The sequence below is a fragment of the Seriola lalandi genome, unplaced genomic scaffold (genome assembly GCF_002814215.2).
Source record: "Seriola lalandi dorsalis isolate HSWRI2012SDOR001 ecotype SW California unplaced genomic scaffold, Sedor1 jcf7180002054945, whole genome shotgun sequence".
Classification (NCBI taxonomy): domain Eukaryota; kingdom Metazoa; phylum Chordata; class Actinopteri; order Carangiformes; family Carangidae; genus Seriola; species Seriola lalandi.
Window position 1 is genome coordinate 3,810,304 of NW_019525496.1, and position 25,898 is coordinate 3,836,201.

The following is a 25,898-nucleotide window of genomic DNA, read 5'->3' on the forward strand; positions in this document are numbered from 1 at the left end:
AAATGACTGATTAATTTTATATAGCTGTGATGGGATATTTCTTGCCCAATCTCATTATCCTATTGTCAGTTTAGTATCAACCTAAAGACGCTTCAAGTTACATAGATTCAGCGCAACATTAGCCCGGAAGTCAGGGTGATTTGCTTACAAAATATACGAGTTGGACGAAAGTTTATGTTGGCTGTTCACCAAAGAAATGTCCTGTAGATCTAAACTGACTCATTTATCAACGTGTGAATGTTTACATTAATATCCCAAAATATCTGGCTTCATTATTAGTTCAGTTTATAGTTGTGCTGTAGTTTATTTCGAAAGCACTAACCGGAAGACACGTGTAATGCTGGCTCACTTAACGCTGGTGTTAACCGGGCAGGCGGGTTGTTCAGCACTGTCTAGTCCAGCTTGTCAACAACACTGCAACCTGAGACGGGGTAGCCGGCCAGCCAGTTGGCTAGCTAAGTAAACCAGCTAAGTTAGCTGCTCCGCTAGCCCCTATATTAACCAACTGTCACGACTCGTAATTATTCTGCTAAGTTGGCTAAATGTATCGTGTTTGAAGTTGTTTCGACAAGAGAAGAGGCAAAACTGACTTTCCCGTCCGGTAAGTTGTCTCCACTCGGATCAAACGGCCACCAACGGACAGGTTCAGTCAGTGTTTCCATTTTGCGAGTTCAGCCTCTTGAGTAGTTAGCCTACGGTTGCTAGCCAGCGAGCTGTTGATGCGTTTATCTTTCATCTCATTTGAAGTCTCCGCAGTTATAAGACACCGTTAACGATGCGTTTGCTCTGAATGCATCATGCTCATTCAATACTTATGCATAGTTTTAGTGCATAAAATGCTGTTCTGTTCTGACCAGGCCAACTCTTGTCTTTTGCTAAACTGGACCGGGAACTGTCCACGATATGATTGGAAGTAGTTGAGGTGAGCGGACAGGACAGGAGAAGGAGAGGACACTTGTTGCCAATTCCACACTGGGACAGAATTAATTAAATGGGAATAGCTGTTATTTAAAAAATCACCAAAACAATTTATATTGCGTTGCGTATTTAATACAAGTTTGCCTTATTTAGATTTATTGAATAACGATGAATGATCTGCATCAACATGTTTTATCTGACAACCTCCACAGGTTGTATTTATGTTGCTTTTTGGGATTACCTATGTAAAACATTAAATCTAGCCTTTTGATCAACTGTGGCACATTTATAGCGAATTGTACCTTAATCTAATGGGTCGTGTTCTTATTAAAGCTGTTAAGTATTACAGTCCTCAGGGATCACACCAGACAGCTTAAATTGTAGCTTCAAATTTTTTACTTTAACACTGTGGATTCTAATTTAAAGCTTGATTGTAGCTGTGTGAGGAATACTAAACTTCTTCCTTTAGTTGTTAATGAGTTATCATGAAGTTGGCTGTTGTCTATGTTAGGAAGTTTCCTTTGTATAACTGGCTGAACCAGGTTACTGACTTGATATCTTTTGTTAGTGACACACTATGCTGAAACACAACAAACACACTGTGCTGGTTTACCCTATTCCCTACTCTCCTTCTGTATGTGCTTCCTGCCAGGAATCAAAGAATTGTGACTTTTGCTACACACTAAAGATGCCTCCCAAATGTTTTAAACTGTCAATACATTTATGTATCATGCAAGTAGAAATACTTATTTACTGTTGTTGTTGTTTATGGGTTTCAGTAATTGGGTTTTCTTTAGGATACTTGTATTTCTAAGGCTATATAAGGCAGACACTTTCTGAATCCCTGCTGAGCTGCTGGACCCACCATCACAGCGAATGTTTAGCATTCCATCTTAGCGAAGGCGTTTCCTGTCAACATCTAAAGTTCAAGTTTTCAAGTTTTCAATCTGTTTGCCAAGCAAAAGTCACTGTGTTTTCTCAGCATCATTTTGTTTCCATTTCTTTGTATTCTTCCACACTTGTTGCACTTGTAGATTTGTGAATAAAAATCATTTAATCAGCAGCAAAGTAACTGGAATTCATCAGTCTAACTTATCAGTTAATGTATATTATGAGATGCACAGAAAAAGATTAGACATGTTGTGGCACGGTTGACACAGAATAGGAACTAGCAGGCAAATAGTCATGTTTACAGTATTTATAGCTCCAATAGTCACATACTGAATTTACATAGATACGGCTTGTAGTGTGTGAGTGATGTCAGGCAGGCAGGGATCAAGGGCATAATGCAAATATAACAACAGGAAAAGGTAAACAGCAGCGTAGCAGCATTCAGTTAATGACTTTCCTCATGCATTTTGTTGTCTTTTATGCCTGGACATATGCCATTAGCTCGACTGTATGGGTGTGACTATGTTTACTCAAGTCTGTGTCAGTGTAAACATTATCATCTATTTGCTCCTGTATGGCGGCGTGAGAATACCACAGTGAGGGAACACTTGGACAGCTCCGTAGTGGGTCTGCTGTGATTTGTCTATCACTAGAAGCTTGTGTGCTTTGTTGACACAAAGTGTGTTCCTCTTAGGCTCCTTCAAGTCCTTCCTCCTTTATGATATGACATCGCTGCTTGGTTTCAACAAAAGTCAGAGCTCCACGGCAGAGGGTTGACATCTGGTCAGGTAAGATATGTTGGAATTAATAACAGCAGATTCCTCCAGCATGTCATTTTTCCAAAAGAATTGTTGCTGGTCTCAACAGTGAAGTATCTCAACACAGCAACATGTGGAAAGCATTATCAGATGTGAAGAAGAAGCCTCTTAAAGGGCTAGCACAGAGTTGTAATGTTTTCTATCTTCAGTCTAACTATAGAACCATCTGATAAAACTGATTATTGTCATTGTCTGTCAAAAGAATGGAGACAGATAACTTTTGTTATCTAATATTTATCATTAAAACTCCTTAAGACTGAAGACTCAGTTTAAGATAAACATATGAAAGGTAATTAGGGGAGGGGCTGAATCTTTAATGGCAGTCTGGTATGAGTTTGCAGTGGAATCCCCCATTCACTTTCAAAGCCTGACTTGCCTGTGTTACAACATAGAAAAAGAAAACAAGGACATACAGTTTTCCAGCCCCTCCCCTGTGTCAGGATCCACCTTAAAGGTATGCCGTCCAGATCACTAATGCACCAGAAATTCAGCTCAGTGGTACATGTTTTACACAAACTAATTTGATAGATTACAAGTGATTATGATAATTCAAAAAATTATATTGTTAAAGACAAATTACAATTTCCCACATTGTAGGCCAAGCCTAATAATTGTTAATAATTGTATTGATTCCAGGCTTCTGCAGTGTTTTTTTTTTTTTTCTAATATGATCAGGCTAAAATATATATCACATTGAAAAAATGAAGCAACATAGTTAGTTCTGCTGACTTACTCTAACACCTCTTCTTTCTTGCTTTTTTTAAAACAAAATGTAGTGCAACTGGCGTTAAGACATCAGTCAAACTATAACTTGAGTTCACCACCATCACAGGTGAAAGTGGAAGTAATAACATTAGTAATTCGTATTTAGTTTTGCCAGTTCCAGTCTCCTGGTGTGCATGTTGGTTCACTGGGACACTTTAATGGACCTGAGCCGCTGCTATTGTTATTAATAACAACATGCTTCTTCTCTTATGACAAGTCTGCTGTCGAAAAGGCCCTAGTTATAGATAATTATCATTTATTTCATTAATTAACAAATTTATTCAGCTATCGACGCATGTGTTTTTACCTGCAAGAGTGATCAATAACTGTGTAAGTATCTGTCTTGGGTGTATAATTGTGGTGCAGCGTAAGGCACTCCCAAGACAAAGTCCAACGTAATGGCTAGATATAGTGACTGCTGGGAGGCAAATTATGAACTGTCTTTGCATGATGTAGTGCTGTGATTGAGTACCATAATAATAAAAATGACCATAGATTAGCTTTTGTTTTGTTGTTCATAGGATAACCTTGGTTTTTACTTTAAGGTGCCGTTGAACAAGATGGCTGCTCAGGTGGAGGTTCAGACTGGGGAGGTGGGGAGGACGGTGGCGGGAGGACGACTTCACCTGAGTCCCCTGACTGACTCCAGCAATAAGAGCCCCATCGAGATCCCTTCCATCAACCAGTCCCATATCATCACTCCAGAGCCAAACAAACCTGTCCCAGGACCAAAGCCACGGCTCACTCCTAAACCTTTTGCTGTGGATAAAAACCCCACCATTAAGCCCATACTTGCCCCTAAGCCCCAAACCAAGCCCCGGCCAGAGTCCACACGCCTTGCTGGATACAAACCAGAGCTTCCAAGCAGTCCAAAACCACAGCAACCAGTTGCCACTCTTAAACCCAGGCCAGTGTCAACCAATCCCAATCGTCCTTCCCCAACCTCCTTTAAAACTTCTAATAAGTTGAACACGGGACAAACAACCAAGCCAGTAGTACAGCCATTTAAACCAGCCCCTCCGCTTGACCCTGGAGACCCCAGCAAACCCACTCCTCCTGTGCCAGCAGAGAGGCAGAAACCTGGTGCATCAAGCTTGGGCTATTCCAAGAGCCTTAAAAAAGCCCCAGCTGCAGAGTGGTCTGGAACTACTAAAAAGGAAGATGACAAGGACAAAATGACATCCAGCACAGGTAGGGCCTCCATTACCAGAGCAAAGTCCATGGGTTTTCTTTTAGAGGTAGGGCAGGAGGAAGAAGAAAAGGAAAAAGCTAAGCCTGAGACAGCTGTGCCACTGCGACCCCAGCCCAGAGGCTCTAGGCCTAGACCTGTATCAGCCATTTTCCTTGACAGCCCAACTAAGACAGAGGCACCAGTTCCTGCCCCTCGCTGGGTCGCGAGACGGCCGCTTTCAGCTGATCTCACATCCAAGTTTGAGTCTATCGGTCTTTCACTGCACTATAAAAGTCCTAAAACAAACAGTAAGGAGAACACTCCAGAGGACATGCCATTGCCACAGAAGAAAGAACAAGAGAAAACCCCTAAGAGTACTACATCACAAAGTACAGATGGTGTAACTGAGCGTGCCCTGTCAGACCAAAGCAACAAAAAGACAGAGGAAATGACTGCGAAAGAGATTGATGAGGATAAGCGTGGGGTTAGCATCAAGTCACGAATCAGTCTTCTCCTGGATTCGTCCTCCACTCCTGGGACTGTTGCCCCAGGCCAAGGATCAGATCTTCACTCTCCGGTGCAGCTGGTCCCTGAAAATGAACCAGCAGTTGATGTTAAACAGCTCATCAAGCAGCTGACAGAGGACACACCACCAACTCAGAGTCCCGTCATGAAACCAGCACTCAAGCCCCGCCCCTTGCCCCTGGACCTGACAAAAAGGTAAGAGCTGCTCTTCATGTCTCCTCGGTTTGCTTTTGTCCCATGTCTTTGTCCATGAGATCCATTGTCATGCATGGCTTTTGTCTTGTGTGCTGTATGTTCATCAGGTTTTCATCCGAGAGGTCACCCGACCTTGGCAGTGTTTCCCTCATTGAGACAACAGACCACCATGAGATCAGCAAAGATCCTCAGAGGAGGGTAAGAGAGGGACTTGGCTTCTCAGGAGCTGGTTTCTGTTGGGCTCAGTCTATGTTTAGCAGGCAAATGAGTATAACAATGTGAAACTTTGTCAGCTTAGTGCTAGGAAAGGCTTTCACGTGCTATCCTCTAAAACAGAGTTGCGGTTCAGAGGGGCTTCCTGTCATGTCTTGTCCAAAAAATCCAAGACATAAAACAAAAAGAGGGATAGAGAAACGAGAAGGGATATTTGCGAACTGCTAATAGACGTTAAGCCTGAGTAATACAATGTGAACTAGATGTAAGTTGATAGAATGAGCTTAACTGTGTATTTGCCTATGTAGTTACCCCTGTAAATTTATATACATGAATAGGAAAAATATTGTGAAATACACCTTCGACAAATAAGAGTGTTTACATTTCCTGTCGATCCCTGTCTGCATTGAGAGGAAGATTTCCCTAGAGGAAGTGAAGCACTGCAGGAAAAAGAATTGTCACTGCCACAGATGTACTAAGCTGTGAAACCTAAGACAGCCGGCACATTAATCATGCCTGGCGGCTGCTGGTTATGAAACACACAGAGAGGAGATCACCAGGAAAAGGTCAACACAGAGAGGCTTTGATTACCACCTCTGCACCACACCCACTGTTATGAGGCCAACATAGAACAAGGGGATATCGTTTCTACGCTGACATTTGTTCACTCAATCAGTTGAACTCCTTTGTTTACTGTATTTCCTCCTGTTCTGTTGTGTCATTCTGTAGTAATGTGTTTCAGTTCAGACAAAGTTTTTAAAGCTTTAATTTCTTTCAGCTGACTCCATATTTTATGTTGCATATTGTTGGTGGTGAAACAGTTTTAGAGAAAAAAGCAATGTAATCACTTAACAGTTCTCAATATGTATCTTTATTTTCTCAGAATGAAGAGTTAGCTCTTACCCCCAGTGACCACCGGACATTTGTGGATTTAAAAGATTCCCAAGAGCAGCTCCAAAAGGCCTCCACCCCTGAAGGGCCTGAGGGAGGGCAGACATTTGTCGCCACTACCAAGGAAAGTTGTGCCAGTGGTGAAGTACAGACAGTGCGAGCATCTTTGTTTGAAAATGTTGTGGAGAGGCACAGTGTGCTGATGGTGGATGAGGCCAAGCCTGTAAACAAGCCCAAGGATTCGCTCAGCAGCCCATCAGTTAAGAGAGGAAATAGCGAGGATGAGGGAACTCTGGTCACTGCCACCTACAAAGAACCTTTATCTCCATCCAGTCCCATGCGGGTGTTACATGCCTTTGACACAGTGCAGGCAATCGAAGAGAACAGGGCAGTGAGTGAGAACGTCCCATCAGCTCAGTGGGAAGATAAGGCCATGACACTACGCTCCAGGCGCTCAGAAGGGAGCAGGCCGGTGGCAGAAAGGACTGGTTCAGCACAAGCAGAACCAGCTTTGGTGGCACCAGAACAGCAGCCACGATATCTGAGAGTTGGAGCTTTGCAGAAGTGGAACAATACAGGCATTGACCAAGATGCAGGTGTGGAGAAAGGGATGCTAAAGGAGCCACAAAGGGAAGGACAGGTGGCTGTAGATGAAGACAGGCAAAGAGAGCAAGAGCAGGAGGAAGTGGCTGCAGCACCTAAACGTTTGAAAATGCTGCAGCCAGAAGACCAGCAGAAACCAAGGGCAACCTACTTTGCTTTGACCGGACAAATACAAGAGCCATCCTCTCCTGTAGATGCAGGAGCAAATATGAGGGACATGACTGTGCCCTTTGATAATTTTACTGTAAGGTCTGCACTGGGAGGCTCCCAAGGGAAGATTCTTCCAGTTAGGAGGAATCCATCATTGGAGGAAGCTTTTGGAAAAACTTCTCAAGATCAAATTGAGGAGCTGATGATGGGGAGCCACATGCCACACAGGGAGATTAGCTCAGCGTTGGATGGACAGGCGACAGAGGAAATGATGGAGGTTGAAAAGAAAAAAGAACTTAGAAAGGAGACAGAAAAACACAAAGCAAAAATAAAAGAGCTTGAAAAACAAAGACAGCTTGAAATGGAAAAAGCACATTTAGAATTTGCACGAATGAAGGAGAGAGATTTGCAAAGAGAATTTGAAAGGCAAAGACAGATAGCCTTTGACAAGGAGAAACAAGAGTTTGAGAAGAAACAACGTGCACTGGAAAGGCAGAAACAAATAGAACTCGAAAAACAGAAACAGCATGAATTGGAGAGAGAGAAACAAAGAGAACTGGAAAGAGAAAAGCAACGGCAACTTGAGAAAGAAAAACGACGAGAATTGGATAGACAGAGAGAGATTGAAAGAGCGCAAGTGCGAGAGCAGGAAAAGGAGAGAGAGCGTGAACAGGAGAGGCAAAGACAAAGGGAGGAAGAGAGGCAGAGAGAGCTGGACAAGGAGAGACAGCTGCTGGAAATCCAAAAGGAGAAACGGAAAATGGAGGCATTGGAAAGGATTAAAGAGTTAGAGAGACAGCAGCTCTTAGAGTTTCAAAAACAGAAACAGAGAGAAATGGAGAGGCAGCAGATAATTGAGCTGGAGAAGCAGAGACTTAGAGAGAAGATGGAGAGAGAGGAGGCTGAGAAAATAAAACAGATGGCACTAGAACATGAAATGTTAAGACTAAAAGAGATTGACAGGGAAAGGGAAAGACAAAAGGAGATGGAGAAGGAGCTTCAGAAAGAGATGGAGAGGGAAAAGCAGAGAGAGCTGGAGAGACAGAGACAACTAGATATCGAGAGACAGGAATTAGAAAACCAGAGGCTGAGACAACGAGAACTTGAGAAGGAAAGGCAGAGGAAGGAGGAGATGGAGCGAAGACGGCTCTTGGAGCTTGAAAAGCAAAGGCAAGCAGAGAGACAGCAAATTTTGGAGTTTGAGAAACGCAGACTGAGTGAGAAGATTGAAAGAGAGGAGGCAGAGAAATTGAGACAAATAGCCAAACAGCAAGAAGCAGAGAGGCAGCGACTAAAAGAGAAGCAGGAGAGGGCGAGGTTGGAGGCATCATCTCTTAGGCCTAAAGTGGTGGATCTGGACTCTGTGCTCAGAAATGACCCATTTCCCAAGGCTGCTTCTCAGCGCAGTGACCCCGCAACACGATGGAAGGAGCCGTCTCTGAGAGCTGAAGAGTCTTACAAACCTGCCATCCTTGACATTGACGCTTTTTCATCCCAAACCCAGCTCTCCTCCAGTAAAGACTTGTTTCCTGTTCCTAGTATTCAGGGAGTAGACACTGGGTTTGGAGCTAGGTCACAGTCTACACCCGAGAGAGATATTAGCTGGAAGGTGCCACCACAGTCTTCAGTAGGTTTCTCAAGCCCAGTATGGACAACATCTCCTCAGGACCCGTGGGAGCTGCGGCCTGTTGAGATGTCTGTGGACACCGCTGTAGCTGAACCCAGAAAACATTCCAACAAAGTCAGTCCAGAGCAACTCCTCCTCAGGCAGGAGGAACGGTTCCTGGCTCCACATGGGCGCTGGTCTGCCCTGCTGGACGAGCCACTTCACTTGGCCCCTTTTCCCGGCACAGAATCCAAAGCTGGTGGCTCTCCTGGTGGAGTCTCCAGCATCACTCCTGCAGAGCCAATCTGGTTCCCCAGAGAGCCACAGCCTCCGGAAAGCAGGATAGAGGCCCGAAGCCACAGGCGATCACAGGGATCCCAGGTGAGTTGGATGGATCCATGAAATACTAATATTACTTTAAAAAGCTTTGGTGTGTTAAAGTCGTTTTTTGTATTGTTAAGTTAAGTTAAGTTTTTGTTTTGTTTTTGTAGAAATCAACCACCAGGTTGACAATTTAAAAGTTAGGGAGGGAAATCGAAATGGTAGATTATGACACAGTACAATCCATTGTTATCAAAATACAGGTTATTTTGCGATACGCAATATATTGCAAAACATTACTCCATTATAGATATGTATAAGTAAAGACCAAAAACAAGGCTCTAAAATTGAAAAATTGTTTCTCAGAAAGCAGCTTTTATTATATAGTCTCTTACCTGTTACAGTAATTTTGTAGGTGCCCAAAATAAAACTGTATTTGGAAAGAGTGTTCACAGTCATAAAACATGTACACATGTGCCATTATTCCTGTATAAAATTACTAAAAAGTGACAGAAGTTGAACTGCCAGGAAGTAGAGTTACAGTGGTTAGTCACTGGAGGAAAAATGTTAACAAAACAGTAATAAAACTTTATTGTCTCTCCAAATAAATATTTAGTTAACAAATAACTGAAACAAGTCTCATTTCCAAAGAAACAACAGATAGTTCAAATTAAAATACAAAAGGGCTGTTGTTCCAGCGATGCCATACCTCTTTCATGGAACTAGTCTCACGCTTTGACTTTGCATGTCTGCTGGACACCTAATGACTTTCACATGTATGTTATGTATGCATATGCCATAGTATGTTTAACAAGCACCTGAAAAAAGTCAGAAAGCTTAAATGTAGTTCTGAGTGGGGAATTAAGTGAAGCAGATGAGGAGTTTACTTTGGTCTTTTTGTGTTGTTAGGAGTTGAACAGGATGCGGTCTCGCAGTGTGTCACGGCGATCAACTCCTTCAAGCAGTGCTGTGGAGGGCAGCCTTTCCAGGATGCGGAGTCGCAGCGCCCACAGAGAGCGGGACCGCCACAGCTGGGTGAGTCAGGCTGCATCTCGGCCTCTGCATCATTAATACTGCGTTCCAGGAAACCTGTAGCCCAGTGAGATATAAAACTGCTGCCCAAATCATTCCTTCAGATTGATGACTGGCTGTGAGCCCTTTGTTGGAGGCACTGTTTTCATTTGGACTGTTTCTCACACAACTCTCTGGAGTCAGGGAAGGAAGTCTGTGTGCCCTTGAGCAGTATTACATGTGTTTGAACCTGTGTGTGTGTGTGTGTGTGTGTGTGTGTGTGTGCGTGTGCGTGTTTCTCGTGCATTGATGACAGACAGTAGGTAGACGTGGAATGCAGTTAGTTGAGTGATGATTGACACCTGAATACTGCTGTGCTAAGGTAGTAAAGAGTGGCTGACTAATGTTGATGGCATGGCCTTCTAGACTCACCTCTGCCCATCCCAATCACGTTCCAGAGGAGTGGCAACCAAACACCCTCTCAGGCCTGTATTTCAGGACTGGATTAGAGAAATGGTTAATGTGTAAGAGTCACTGCTCATTTATCAGAAGCCTGTCAGCATGCCTCAGGCAAACCTGTGAAGTGAAATGGCCCGTAATGATCATGTGTCCTGCAGCCAAGCAGACATGTAATATTTGTGTGACTGTGTTTCTCAGCGCTGTTTGGTTACACCTGTCATTCCAAGCTTGTAACCTTGTAGTTCAGCTCTGCTTTTTCTTCTATATTGAAATTGGTAAACAAAACTTTGTCTGCGTATTTGTAATTATACACATGACATACATATATATATGCTTTCAAGTATATCTGTTCAGTGTCTATAAGCTGTACAGGGTTAGGTTTTGAGGCTGTAATTGTAGGCCCAGGTTAAAGGCCAACACTACGAACCCAGAAGTACAGTGTATTGTGTCCCATAATTGCACAGTGCCATGATTCAGAGCTCAGATTAAGTCATCATGAGTTTAAGGTCACTACTACCATCTAGTGGTTGTGTTTTAGTTTATCAGTATCAATCTCGCGGTGTCAATGCAGGTACTCTATGAATGATGTGCAAAAAAAAAAACATATTGCGATTATTTTGGCAGATATTGGGATTGTGATTATGAGTCATGATTTCAGTTGGAATGGTGATTTTTGCATTTCATTTTCACTGAAAAAAAAATTAAAAATAATGATGAGGTGAGCATGTTCCCTAATGTCTGGAGAATATGATTTGAACGCTGGAGCATCTCTGTAACACCACAATGCTTAATTTATGGTATGTTGTGACACATTTGAACTTAATCAAGAAAATTGCAGTTCCTCCGATTTGGATATTGATCTTGGCCATATTGAGATTCCGATAATATTTCAACGAATTGTTCAGCCCTAATTGCTGCTATCAGTGCTTGTGTGTTTTTTGTTTAAAAGTAGCTGAGTTACAGTTGTCTACAGGTTGACATTGAAACTGCCCTGCTGCTTTAAAAGGTGGCACTGGTGGAGCTGATGATAGTTTAATCAAGCAGGAATACACACTGCTCCACCAAGATCCACTGGATTAGAGACTTTCACATGATCGAAAAATGGTAATAAAGATGCAATAAAATAATTTCATGTGAGATTAAATATTGTAAAATCAATGAAAATGATAATGATTTGCATTACACCATTTGACCACCTCCTCTAATTGGTTTGAAATTGGAGAATGTGTCTACTCACCTCTCTATTACATGTATGTGATTATTTCTCAGACTGCAGGAACAATGTGGCTATAGTTATTTTCAATACAGACATTTGTAATTGAAGAACATGCCACATGTCACTGTTGAATTTGACCATGCCATGGGTTTGTTTTAACTAAGTAACTAATTTTGAAAGTTAACATGCTGATTTCTTTAAGCTCAGATGACATCTTCATGATGCTTGTTTTGTCCCACGGACAGTCCAGTACCTAAAGGAATTCATTTAATTATCACATGAAACAAAGTAAGACATGAAATTCTCACAAGCGAGAAGCTGAAACAAATAAATGTTTATTTAAACATGTAATCAAATATCAAAAATTAATTTTCTGTTAATCTACGAATAGATAAATTCTTCAGCTCAGCTTCGGTGATACTTGTATCAGAAGTAGGTACTCAAAATTTGATATTTTGGACAGGATGAGAAAAACATCCAGAGATTCATGTGATATTATCAGATTGTTGTGAGTGTATTAACAAAGCAATAACAACACCACCACAAATAAAAGCATATTTATTTTTATATTGATATTGACCTGCAGAGTTTTAAAATAAACGCCCATAAGCAAAATCCCAGAGAATATGTTTTATAAATCTGGTTGAGAATTAGGCTTCTGGAAGAACAGAAATTATGTTTAATACAAAAATGTAGTCATCAGTGTTGGCAGATATCAGCTATGATTAATTTCCCCACATTGTATTCACTGGTGGGCGTGTGCTCAGACTCACACAGATGAGATAATAGTTGTGCAGTGACATCACTGGTTTAAGTCGGAGGGTCTGAGGCAGAGCGGAGATGGGCACTGTGCTGAGAGCTGTGTTGTACATGTGGTCATGCTGCCTGACTCCATACTGCCTCTGGGTAAGTGACAGCACAACTCTCTTATTACAGATGTTTCTCTGTTAGAGGTATATTCATGATACTGAATGTAGTTAGTTATTATTGCAGTATAGTGTATGTTCTTTTGCTACAGCCTAATTCTCTCCTGTGTGTGGATGCTTGTTGGTTTTGTGGCTGATGCTGCACACAGCCTGATGAGGTCAGCACGAGAAGGGAAGTGTTGAGCAGATGTGAATCACTTCCAGTAGATGATGTTTAGTAGTAGGAGGAGGGGCATTAGAAGAATACGGGAGCAGTAATATGATTGTTCTTTCTTTGTCTTTGGTTCTTTCTGTTGATGTCTAATTTTATTCCTTTTATTGAAATAGAGGGAATATTATCTTAACTCTTTTGCCATCTCTCCTCTGTGACAAATTATTGCATAAATAAATGTGCACATATTAGTAGAAAATAACAATTGAGTGTGGCAAGAACTATTTATTTTGAGTAGGGCAACAACTCAGTTAATTTCATAATTAAGTAATCTAACAATTTGTTTTGGGATTAGTTAGTCCTACATGACATTTGAGAGCCCAGAACCAGCAAATGTTGAGTTGAACAAAGGACTAAAACAATTTCTAAAATGATTTCTAAAAAGTGATAACAAAATGTATGTGAATTGCTTAATCAATTATTGGACTAATTGCTTCAATTGTCAACTTGATTTTTAAGTTGAGAAAACAGAATATTGAGGGAATAATGTTCCACATGTTACAGGAATATGATAATACTCCTGTAATGCCTTTACCACCCAAACCATTCAATATTCAGTAATTGTGCAAGTTAGCTCTTTTTAGGGGAATTTAGCTTGTCCTTAAAGGTCAGATTGCTGAGGAAGAGGCAGCCATTTTCAGGCTGGGGAGTATGTTAGAGAGGTCTGCTGTTGTGCTCTCGGAAACAGAAAAGCTCGCCACAGACTTGCCTCAAACACACCACTTCAAAGAAAAGTTAATTAGATTACCTGTAGGGGGCATATGTGGACAGGGATCCAGCTTTTATGAGCCCCACTGTCCCAGTTTGCTCTGAGGTTCACTCTCTGAAGTGTGTCTGGAGTTGCCCATTGTGGCTTTATTTAGGATACCAGCTCTCTGGCACCATATAACAGTCTTGTTTAAGTTGGCAGTGTGTATTGCTGTTTGCAAGAAACTGACTGAGCGAGATTTAAACAAACTTTCACTTGACTCTTGTGCTTCTTGCTTTTGGCTACAATGTGCGGACGAACTGGTTGATGAGCAACATTACAGTGTCATGTCATTGGTAGTCGCACCTGTCTTTTCACTCTTTTCTTTCATGCATGTCTAATCAGTCTATTTATAGCTTTCTCTTTATCATGATCACTCACTTTCTCTTTCCTTCCTGATTGTATCATACTTTATCATCGTTTACTTTCTAGCTTCTTTGTGTTTTGAATGAAGATGCTACTTCACAGCAACATATCTCTTCCTTCCTTCCTTCCTTCCTTCCTGCATTTGTTTCCACTGCTCCTCTGCCCTGGCTGTGACACTTCTCTGTCTTGCCCTGCAAACTGAATCAAGCTGGAGTAACAGAGCACCGCAGAACATATATCACCCTCCCCTCTCCCTCCCGCTCTGAATCAGGGACCTCCCATTCTCTCTCTCTCTCCCTCTCCCTGACTCCGTGCCACACTCTGTCTCTCCACCCAGTTTCTCCTTGACGGTGAGTCCTATAGCGCTGAGTACAGAGAGCAGCACTGCTGACGCATTTTCTCCTACCTGCCTGTACCTGCAGAAGAAGGCAAGGAGAGCAACATTTTCCCTCTCTTCCCCTTTTTCTCTACCATAGCACTCCCTCCTGTTTCTCCTGTTATGCACTGCGTTGGTTGCCCCCTGGTTTTCCTTATGGAATACGAATGACTACAGCAGCTTTCCTGGACTGCCACCTCTCCAGCTGTCCTGCACCATTTCTCCTCCCAGCTTTTTGCCACAGGGTAGAATAACACCACGCACCATGGGGATGTAGCCTTGTTGGATGGACGGATTTCTCAACTTTTAACCTGGGCCTTGTTTTGGAAGCAAAACATCAACATCAGCTCTGGAGGAGCTGTCAGGTCGGCTGTGATTGAGGCTGGGATCAGCACAGGGAACTCAGACCTCGAGGATTGGCAGAGGTGTCACTGAGTGTGGTTAAAAATCCAATTCTTATACTTGGGATTATTAGCAGTCAGCCAATATGATGGTAATAGATAACTTAATGTTGTGCCAAACATAAATGGTATGTTGAGGATGTGATTCTATTGATAATGCTCATAGTTGTTTGTTGTTTGTACCAGAGAAACATGGCCGAGAAACCTGTTGGTAGACAGCGCAGCAGTTTTTCAGGCTTTCTCATAGAGTAGTGGCCTGTATAACTAATAGTAAGTGCTGGCTGTATATAACCTTTACATGCCCTCTCTTCAGGTGCTGTGCCAAGCATATCATAGTTAGTATATAGTTTGCTCATTGACATTGACATTAGAAAGCTTCACAATTAACTCCACGTCGACAGCCTGGAGCCTTGACAGTGATGAGTTGAAGCTGAGTCCTGATGGCTCCAGTGGGACTGCACTGCAGAAAGGCCATTTAGGAGTGAAACCGAAGAGAGGCTCAGTCCAGTAATGGTCAGGGACTGACTGGCGTTGTCCATGCTGCAGTGCTGTGAGCAGCAGACACCACCAACATCACCACATCAAAATAGCTGAGCTGTGTTGTGTTCCCTCTGTCACCTTCCTCACTGCTGCAGTATTGACCCAGCAACACACCTCAGTGAATACCTAGGACACTATCCCTGGACTGCCACCTCTCCAGCATAACTAGACTCTAATGATTTCCTGCTGCTGGGATAACAAGAGTCACAGATAAGTTCACAGACTCTCTTCTAACACAGCGGGTCTTGCCAGTAGTGGGTTGTGATGGAATATCTGGGGGACAAGCTGTCAGTGGCTCAGTCTCAGGTGTCAGGATGGGTGGGAAATGTGCGACGCTCCCTCCACGGGGCGCTCGGCTTTTTATCCAGCTCGGTGGAGAGGGGAGGCAGGGGAGAGGACGGTACTGGGGACTTCAAGAGAACCAACTCCCTGCGTTCCCTGGCCTCCCGCAGCAGGGAGTCCATCCGCAGGTTCTCACTGCGCAGCCAGCAACGTCTGTCCTTACGCAGGCGCACCGCACCCAACACCCCTACTGCTGTAAGATAACACACATTTAAACACATAACAGGGAAGCACTGGTGCCTCCTTCCACTGCTGATACCATTTACAAACTATAATCATAAGTATTGTCCAGGCACAAGTGTGATTCATTACTTAAACTGACCAGTAGAGTCAGTCTTCACTGTAACTATGTGCTCAGCAGTAAGTTTAACATCAGTTGGAGTTAAATAAAGAACAAGTGGCATTCAAGTCATTTTGCAGCAGTTTCCAACCAGTTTTTTAAAGTCACTGTGTCAACAGCTGCTTCTTCATCAACTGTTTGGTCTCTAGCCAAACATGTCAAGAACTTATCCTTCTGCCTCGTTATGCACAGCCCCTGCTGCTTCTCATATATCTCTGTCTATCCTTTCATCACTTCTCCATCTTATATTGTCCTTGGCACAATGTAAACCTCTCTCTTTGTTTAGCAGAGTTGTTGTTATACTGGTTCTTCAGGTCATCACGTCACCTACCATTTGTATTTTTGTGATTAAAATTAGGCATGACAACTGGTTTAAGGCCTCTACTCTGACAACTAACCTGGTCTGTGCTCTGTGTAAAGGACAGATATAGAAATCCGTGTAAGGATATGGATACGTTGCAGTGAAGTTGTTCCTATCTTTAGGTTACGCCTGTTTGCTGTGCAACACCTCATGAGTCACAACTCCTAAAGATAAGAGGTGTTTTCATGACGTCTGTGTGGCTGTCAGTTGTGTTGACATGTCTTAGTTAGTCTTAGACATCACCAACTGTGATTGTGGTGTCTGGGAGCAGCATGTCTCTACACTGGGTTGGTGGTAAGTGGTGAGTGACAGTAAGATGACAGTATTGGCTGAATGGGATGGACAGCCGCCAGGTAGCCAGTTAATGGGTGATAGGAGGGAGGGGATGTGAAAATTAAGGCTACCTACTTCTGTCCTGTCATAACCACAGACATGTATCTGGTATTGGGTTGCTTTGAAAAGCTGTGGCTGCCATTATAGCAGTAAATGGAAATCTTCTAGAGTTTTGCAATGCATTAATGCACTAAAGCTCACTGTGAACAGTTGATTTGGCACTCCTTGATATTTTCCCATATGGCTGTACTAGTATGTAAAGATGGATATTGACATCTGATAGCCAGCAGTCATTCCTAATCCCAGATGACTTAAGATGACAGGTTTACAAATATTTATACCATTTAAGTACTCTGACATTTGTGTCATATCAGATGTTGTGTAAATATAAACTGCCAACTGTTCACGTCGACCAGACCTCGAAATCACCCGCTTAGTGTCATGAGTGCTGGATACAAGCAGTAAACATATGGGACCCACCAGTTTAAGTATAGTGTGTCACATTTGCTAAAAACAAGTTAAGTGAAAATTTTCTTAATTATCTCATCAGTGGAAATACATTTGCTCTTGTGTATGAATGACACAAACAGCATTAAAAGACAAAGGTAAATAAAGACAGGTCCAGAAATATCTACGTTAATTTATTAGTGGTGGACTTAAAATTGATGAATGGAAATCAGAACCATTTGTTCATTTTTTGGGGATTAATACGATCTGATGACAGGACAAAACTGTCTGCGATTATTACTAAATAATATCAAATAGATCAAATGATGGCTATAATTAAAGATTTCAGTGTATAGCTGGTTTGTATCTTCAAATCATCTTTGGCGTCAGATATTAGCCCTGTAGGTTTGTATTTGACGCCAGTGCTTCCAACAAATTGGAGACATGTTGATCTAAGTGACAAACATTTGACCTCAGTTGTCATATTGGCAAAAACCAGGAAAATAAACCCTAGACTGAAAATAATGAGAATAATCCTTTAAGTCAGGTCCAGCGCTCTCTAGGCTAAATTCCTAAGCCAAGTCAGGTTTTTACATTCTTCCCCTCCTTTCTTACCAGATGCTTTGAACAGAACTGAGCCCTCGTCTGTATGTACCACTTATGTAATGAAAGAATTACACAGTACCGCTGGGTTTGCCTCGCAGACTTTGTCTTAATGTAAGCCCTCGGACATGCAGCTGGAATGTCAGTTTGTTGACATGAGATCGGTGCCTGTGGGAGCAGTTGTTTTGAATATCTGTAGCATATTGATATCGATTATTGCTGTGTGCATGAGTGCATGCAGAGCATATTTTCCCACTCCACCCCAGCCAGCTTGATTAGAGCAGATGAGTAGAGAATGGAGCATGGTGACATACTGCTGGGGTAATGTTGTGACTCAGTGTGTTCCTTATGGTTATTATTTGTCTCACAGTATTTGAGGTGGTCACATCCCATTTATGATAACCTGGATAAGCTTGTGTCTTAATCCTGAGGCACCACACTTTCATTGCAGTATGTAAACAGTAAAGTATGTAAACATCTTAATAGATTTTTATGGTGTGTTATTTTGACTAGAGTAACTGCAAAAATAATAGGGATCGTGAGAGGCACACACATTCCTTGACAGTGTCATACACTGGGTTGTAAGCTTGTGTCTTGGATGCCGTGTGCATGTCTCTACAGTAGCTGTTCACTTTGTTCTCCGCTCTGATGTAAGACCATCTGTTTACAGCAGAGCCCTTCCCTTTTCATGGAACAGCAATCAAATATCTCACTTTACATGTAACTGGTGAGGTAGGAGCAAACCCTACACCACTGGTTCTCAGTCCCATCTGTGTTTGTCGTGGGTTATGTGTGGCGCTCAGCGATCAGTGCATTATCAGGTAGAAGTTTCCAAGGCCTCATTCCAGCCCCTTCCTCCTCAGATTATCAGTTTAACCCTATTTAATGATCAGCGCTTTCTCTCCTTCAACCTTCCATTCATCCGCTCTTTGTTATGTTGTTTCCTCCAACACACCCTTCCTGTCTAGGGGAAGCTGACTATTGCTAATGTTATTAAGGAAAAGCCTTCCTCCTGACAGCTATAAATCACTGCTACTGGACCTGCTGGTTTAGTATGCTTCCATCATCAACCATATTCTCCATGTTTGTGGTTGATAGCAGAGCCTACACCTGCGAGTGTCCATTCAGCAGAGCAGACTTAGTGCTTCAAAGTTTTTTTTTCGTTTTCATTGTTTGGCCAATAAACCTGTCTAACCAGGCATTGTCTGTAGATTAACACAGACTGCACCAAAAAGAAAGTCAGTTGAATCAGTACCGCAGATGTTAAGAGCTCCTGTTTTACTGAATAATAAATGGCCTGAGGTTATCAATGAGCCTCTAAAAGGCTCATTCTGCTTTGAGCAGCCTGCCATAAGTCTTTTTTTTTTTTTTTTAGCTACTGTATAATGGCGCCTCTCTTCAACATGTTCCAGCAAAGGGAATGTTCCTCTTCTATGCTGATCAGGTGAGGGTGTGTTCTGGGAGTGTTGAGGTTGCGTAACACACACACCCACACAGAATAGGAATTTTTATCACCAGAATTTTATAAGGCCAGGTTTTTTGATTTTTGGGGGCCTTTTGTCAACAGTGATAACAGAGTACAGCGACAGGTAGAAGAGAGAAGGATGACATAATACCAAGGTCTCCAGCTGGAACTGAACCAAAGGTGGAACAAATACAGGGTGCACTCAAAGTGATGCCCCATACTGGGTCTTGAAATCACTTATAAAGACTCTTATGGTCTCAGTACATACAAACTAGGTTATCTGAATAAGTTAAAGTCAACAGTCTTTATACCTGTTCTGAATGGCCTCATTAGAAGCAAGGCCTAAAAGCCTGCTGTAATGAAGGGGAGGTAATAAGTGCCCTCGTAGCCAAATGGTTACTGCACATGCCACATACCTGCAACTGTGTCCAACAATTTATTTTCCGAAACTGACAGTCCCCTAAGCTAATCCATTTTATGCAGCAGGTGGCTAGGTGTGCAGTGCTGAAAAATTTGGAATAGTGGCTCCCATATATTATTGATTATTGTGTCTTCCTCCTCACTGTAAGAATATAACAACTATAACAAATTCGTTGTGGCCATTCGGGACAGTTATAAACGTGGTCAGACGGCATGTTGTTCGAACTAGTTCTTCTCAGATAAACCTTGCCCTTAGACAATCTAACACGCATTTTATTTGAAACATACTGAGGCCTCTAACCCTGTAAATAAGGTTATTTCAGAATCATACATTTGTTACTTCTGTACCATAACGCCTGCTGCTGTTTTTAGAATGACCTGTTTATAGATGTGAATGCTTTTATATCTGGCTAGACCCATGCATTAGATGGTATTGATCTTTACTGTATGCAAAGTAGTATCAATATGTCTTTATAGTTCAGTTAGATCTCTCTTTACCTTATTCTTTGTTTGAATTAGCTGCCCTGTGTAATTGCGCCAAAGAACAGTAGACTAGTATAGTATGTAGCTACTTTTTCTCCATTTTGAACCGTCAGTCTGATTTGAACCAGGGGTTTTGTTCATTGTTGTCAGTGGAAGGAGGACTCAGAAGTGTGTGTATTTCAGGCTAAGTGGTGTGACCCTGTGATGTCAACTTGAAAAGTGTGAGAGCTGCAAATCCTTGAGAAGAGGATGAACTTGATTGGAAAAGCTTTTTCTCAGATGCAGGGAGCAGCGTTGAATGCCATTCTCATGTTCTCTGTTTTATTTTGTCCTGTCAGGAAAGGCTTAGCTGATGAATGACGCCCTGCGCTGCTGTTCTTTTTTTCCTCCCTCTGTTTTTATGCTCCCTCCATCAAAATTTCTCGCCGTCACACTCCACCTCGAAATGTTGTTTCTACGTCATTGTCTCTTGCAGTCTTTTTTGCCGTACTCTTGTATCTCTGCTCCCACATACACAAAGAAAACAAGGATAGCATTCATGGAGCGTTAAGAATGAGAGCTCTGATCTTCAGTCGCTGCTCATATAAACATTGCTGGTGAACTGCTCTCATAGTCTAGGAACCTGGGCAATTACAGAGGCAGGTGTATCATATTTCTCTGTCCACCCCTTAGGCAACATCTGAGGACTGAGGGATTTTCTGTTGTTTTTTCCTATATAGGCCAGGGTTATCAGTTCATGCGCAGGCGTGCCTCTGTGAGCTCTGTGTGGTTTTCAGACAGTATGTCCTCTGTACCAGCCTCATTAAAAGAGGCATGGTTCAGTAGACAGCAAACACACTCTCAATCACCCAAGCACCCATCTCTGTCTTTGTCCCTGCTCTGGACCTATGTCCATTAACTCATCCCTTCACCTTTCATAATGCATCTTACCACTGCTGTCTGCTGTAGCTCAGCAGCATGCACCTCAATTAAGAACACTGCTGTTAATAGTGATGACATAGATCAACCAACTACTGTACTTTATTACTCATAATAATGTGTTACTGGTCAGTTAAACAGCATTTTGACCAGTAGACATTTTAGCTTTGCATAGCAATAAAATCTAAAATATCTACCAAACTTAGCTCAGGGTCAGATTGTTAGCTGTCACATACAGATTTTGAATGTCAAGTGAGAGCTGCTTTTGGTGTCTCCCAAGCTAGTGTGTTACATAACTGAGATCCAATTTGATTCCTCCGCATTCATTAATAATCTCCCCGTCTCTCCTCTCCCTCCCTGCTGCCTCCAGGTGCAGCAGAAACAAAGTGTCAGTGGTGAAGAGGAGGGGAATGATTCAGAAACTCCGGTCCGTGAGACTGACAGTCAGTACGGGACCTGGGAGACAGGACTGCGCACTGATGACAGGTAAACATGCACTGTTTCCGCTCTCCAGATGTGTTCAGTGTGTTTACATGCATACAACACATGTCAGTGTCCCCAAACAGTCCAGAGTTGTCAACTGCATGCAAACACAACTACCTCACCAGCCTCACCAGCAGCACCAGTGCTAAAACAGCACAAGAAAGCTGTTTTTTACCCAGCACAGATTATTGTTTCTACACACAATAACTGAAGGCATGCAGCTTCAGAGGAGCTGGAACTAACAAAGATTTAAAGATGGAGGATGGATTGATACTCAATAAAAAGATTACATTGGCTAAAATCCTATAAGATTCCATCGTCTGCTTAAAGAGACAGTATAGATAAAATGTTTAATGTTAAAGGCCATTAGCAACAAGCTTTAATATGAGGTCTTATATGCAGTCTTTTTTTATTTATTCGAAGCCCAGTGACACAAGAGATTTACCAAATACTGCATGCCATTTTTTTAATTAACATATTATTAAAAACCATTGTATTGTGTAGTGTTTAAAGGAAACCAAGAAGGTGCTACTGCCTTCATTGCGCATAAATCATTATGGATCAGATTTGAGATTCTGACCATCTCTCTTGTGGAGCTCTGATAAAGAACTGTGTACACAAGACTGATGAAAACACCAATATTATTTTATCTTTTAGAAACAATTCCCCTGGAAAGACTCAATCCAAACATGAATTAATCCTAATGAGCATTGTTTGTAGCCACAGTCTTATAATGTTGGAACCTGTACACCACAGAAAACCATTGCTGTAGCAGGATACATGGATACATTATTTGTTGGATTTAGCTCGGGGATGATAAATAAAAAAGGTCAAATAACTCAGCACCATCCTGTAACACAGACAGATTGCTCCTGTCCTCCTTCTCCTCCTTTGTGTCAGTTGTTACATTGCAATCTGTTACTGACCTCCTGTGGCCAGAGAATAACAACACAACATTAACCAGCATTTATAAGAATGGATAGCAATTCAAAATTGTGAAAAAATAAGTTAAATTGTTAGAGTTATATTTTTATATGAATAATTGTTTTTAAGCCTGTCATGGTGACAGGGGAGGCTTGCAGTCTGTTTTTAGGTGCATCATGTAAATCAAAGCTTCTCACAGTGTTGACAGGAACAAAAGTATGACTCAGACTATTTGATTGTAACTGCGGTTACAGCAACCACACAGTTGTTTTCAGATGTTTTTCCTTTTTTTTCTTCTTTTTTTTTAACCCATTTCAGCCTCACTCCTGCCACTCCCAGCTCAGAGAGCAACATCAGCCCTTCACCAAGGAAGAAAACTCCCCCATACACGCCAGGTGATCGTGCTTCACAGTTTGAAACTGACACTCTGGACGGCCTCGTTTCCCCATCCTCATCTGACAGCCAGCCACTCTCTTTCCCTGATGTAAGTGTCACCTGAGTGACAGCTGAGTCAACCACAGCTCTGGTCTTTTGATGTCACATGTGCCGGTCCGTCATGTCTGATTGTGTGATTTTGTTTTTATCCGTTTGGGTCTTTTCATGTTTGACACTTATGTTCTCGATGAGACTTGCGTGTTTACATCTTGGCTCATATATTTTCTTTCTGTGTCTTGACATCCAGGCTCCGACCACTCTGTTAGACACCAGCGCTCTCCGCTCCAGAGCCCAGCTGGGGAAGAAACGAGCGCCACGGTCACGACCCAGCAGAGCCGCCCGTCAGAGTGCTGCGCTGCTAGAGGGAGAGGGAGGAACCACTGAGGACTGGCTTTACCGAGACTCCACAGGTTAGCACTTCCCCTAGAGAGCTGTAATCTTTGCGTTAATCTTCATCGTTGCACCAAACAAAACCAGCTAAAATCTTGATACGATGCTCTTCCATCAGTTTACACTGATCAGGTGGTGAAATTGATGCACTCAGAAATTTAATTTTGTAGTCGAATTGCAGTTTTAATGGAAGACTGAATGTCTAACTGCAACCCACCTCATACCCCTTTTTAACTGACAACTACATGCTGACATGTAAGAATAATTTGTGTTTTCCCCATGACAGAGGCAAAGGTTGAGAGTAAAGACGATGACTCAGACTCTGAGGAGCAGGCCAGAGGAGCTGACGCCCATCCTGCTGTTGCCTCTCCACCACAGAGGGTCGCCCTGTTCCCTGGGATGGACCCTTCAGCTTTAAAGGTGAGCCTTTATCTGAGTAGAAAAACAGATTTACTGAAAGTATTCTTATGTTAACCAGTGGAATCTGACTCTGATATTAAAGCACACTCCTTTCATGTATTTTCTACTGAAACTGATGTGTTTTTATTTTCAACTCCCCTGAAAGTTCTGAAATGGCTCTTCCTTGTTCTCAGGCCCAGCTGAAAAAGAGGGGTGACTCTGACAATCAAACTGATGGACCTACTCCCTCTCCCTCCCAGCTTTCTCGCTCACCTAAGTCCCCCTTCCTTCCCCGGGCAGCCCGTGTACTGCCCCCACCTGGTGGGAAAGAAAATGGGTAAGAGACACCATTTGCATAGAGGATGCTTTTTCAGGAGACAAGGATTTCTTCTTAGCTCTTTGTTTTCTCGCATTAACTTTCTCATATCTCTTTAGTGAGGAGGACTCACCCCAGTGGTTGAAAGAGCTGAAGTCCAAGAAGCGTTTGAGTCAATATGAAAGTGAGAGCTAAGGAAATATTGAGGTGAGATAGTTCTAAGTGTTCTCTGTGTGTCTTTTCAAAACACATCAAAAAGCTCATAATTATCTTTGCCAACTGTTTTCCTCTCATTCTCTTTGCAAGGTTGCCTTAACAGATGAATCTATGTGAAACAGAAGCCTTAACGTTTGACCCAGAGAGCAGGAGAGGGGAATCTACAGCTGCTGATGTATTTTTTTTTTTTCTATCTGTTTTTTTTTTTTTTTTTTTTTTTTTTGTTCTCTGCCCATCTGGGTCGATAAATGTGCATGGTGCCTTTTTTAAAGGAGAGTCAATGTCTTATTGAAAAAGAAAAACACAAGCAAGGAGGGAAAAAAACAAACATCGGGCTGCTCTTCTTTATCTATTTCATGCTTGAACCTGTGGGAGCTCTCCTGCACCAGGAGGGTTTAACAGGGACCAGGAAAAGGGGAGGGGAAAAGTCAGTTCTTGTGGGACCACGATGCCTCTCTATCCTGGATGTGCTTCATCGTGAGCTGGAGGACAATCCAGCCAATCCTCTACAAGATGTTTGTATTTAGTTTCCTTACTCCACTGATATGTACAACTTGGCTGCGTCTGCGTCGTCCGTGCATGTGTTATCTGTGGAGGTCGTTGGTGGGAGTCAAACAAGCATTGCCATAGGATAACATTTCAGATGCTAGTAATCTTTGAACATAGAGAACAAATCACCTCTGACTTGATTGTCAGTGGGAGTGTATATCATGTTAGTAAGTGTAATCAGGAAATGTTATATTTGTATTATCATTGATTTAACAAAGACAGAGAGCTAGTTTTGAAAACAACACTCAGATGCATCACTACCGTAGAGGCTTTACAGCCTTTTACTTTGATATAGACCCTGCAACCTAACAGTGTCCCAGCTCCTGCATACTGTACTGTATATCTTTTGTCTAAGTATGTTTTGTCTTTGTGGAAGATCGATGGGGGACTTTTGGCCAACTACGTTTTGCTTCTGTCAATCATGCACACTCCTTTTCAGCACAAATACATTCTTCAGTCTTTTATGAAAACACTACTCAACCTGTCTTCCTTCCTTTATTAGAATGATTGTAGCTGACAGCATCCATCATAAGCCATACATGTCTCCTTCACACACTCCTCGATCATGTTTTGACAATGTTTTTCCAATGAATGTGCAATTTTCCCTCTATTTTGTCCCCATTAATGTGCATGCACAATCTTTATTGTCAAACCAGGCTTTGCTCAGACTGACTGGCTCAGAGTTGGGGGGTTGGTTTACATGACTCCAGTTGGAGGGATCTTTCACTCTCTACATTGTTGAAATGACTCTCTACCCTCTGTATAACTCCAAGCAGATTTGACTGTTTGCACCTGCTTACTAGCTGAACTCCTCATGTTTGCCATCCACCCACTCGCTCTGCGCTCCTGTAAAGCACTTTGTCACTTGATGCACTACAGCACTGACCTCTGCCCCCTCTTGTTGGCCATGTTTTGTCTCCTGTATTGTTGGAGTGCTCATGCAATGCAAGTGAATGTGTTGATCGAGTCTTTGGAGTGATTGTCCCTGGTTTCTATGTACATGGATGTTTTACTTTGTCATAAAATTTGAGGGTTTATTTTTATGTCCTTCCTTGTCCTTTTTTTATTTGAAAGTAAAGATGTATATTGCACTGTGTTGTACTGGCCAGTGTCCTAAAGCGAATAAATTCTTAATAAAATTTACTTGACTTTA

The 25,898-nt window shown here is 42.2% G+C and overlaps 1 protein-coding gene across 1 annotated transcript; it reads left to right on the forward strand.

Moving 5' to 3' along the window:
* The first annotated feature begins 406 nt into the window (after positions 1-406).
* Positions 407-25,898, forward strand: LOC111644914 (uncharacterized). Its single transcript, XM_023393887.2, has 13 exons — positions 407-601; positions 2,504-2,597; positions 3,938-5,283; positions 5,391-5,481; positions 6,380-9,127; positions 9,977-10,102; positions 21,404-21,519; positions 22,759-22,924; positions 23,123-23,285; positions 23,552-23,685; positions 23,859-24,001; positions 24,100-24,187; positions 24,287-25,898. Exons 3-12 carry the CDS (start codon positions 3,953-3,955, stop codon positions 24,173-24,175), a joined length of 5,094 nt encoding a protein of 1,697 aa, XP_023249655.1. The 5' UTR covers positions 407-601; positions 2,504-2,597; positions 3,938-3,952; the 3' UTR covers positions 24,176-24,187; positions 24,287-25,898.

Excerpts from the sequence above, each read along its gene's own strand:
- LOC111644914 (XM_023393887.2), top strand. The coding sequence starts at position 3,953 with ATGGCTGCTCAGGTGGAGGTTCAGACTGGGGAGGTGGGGAGGACGGTG. Across the intron at positions 21,520-22,758 it reads GGACTGCGCACTGATGACAG|CCTCACTCCTGCCACTCCCA; the intron begins GTAAACATGCAC and ends AACCCATTTCAG. Across the intron at positions 22,925-23,122 it reads AGCCACTCTCTTTCCCTGAT|GCTCCGACCACTCTGTTAGA; the intron begins GTAAGTGTCACC and ends CTTGACATCCAG.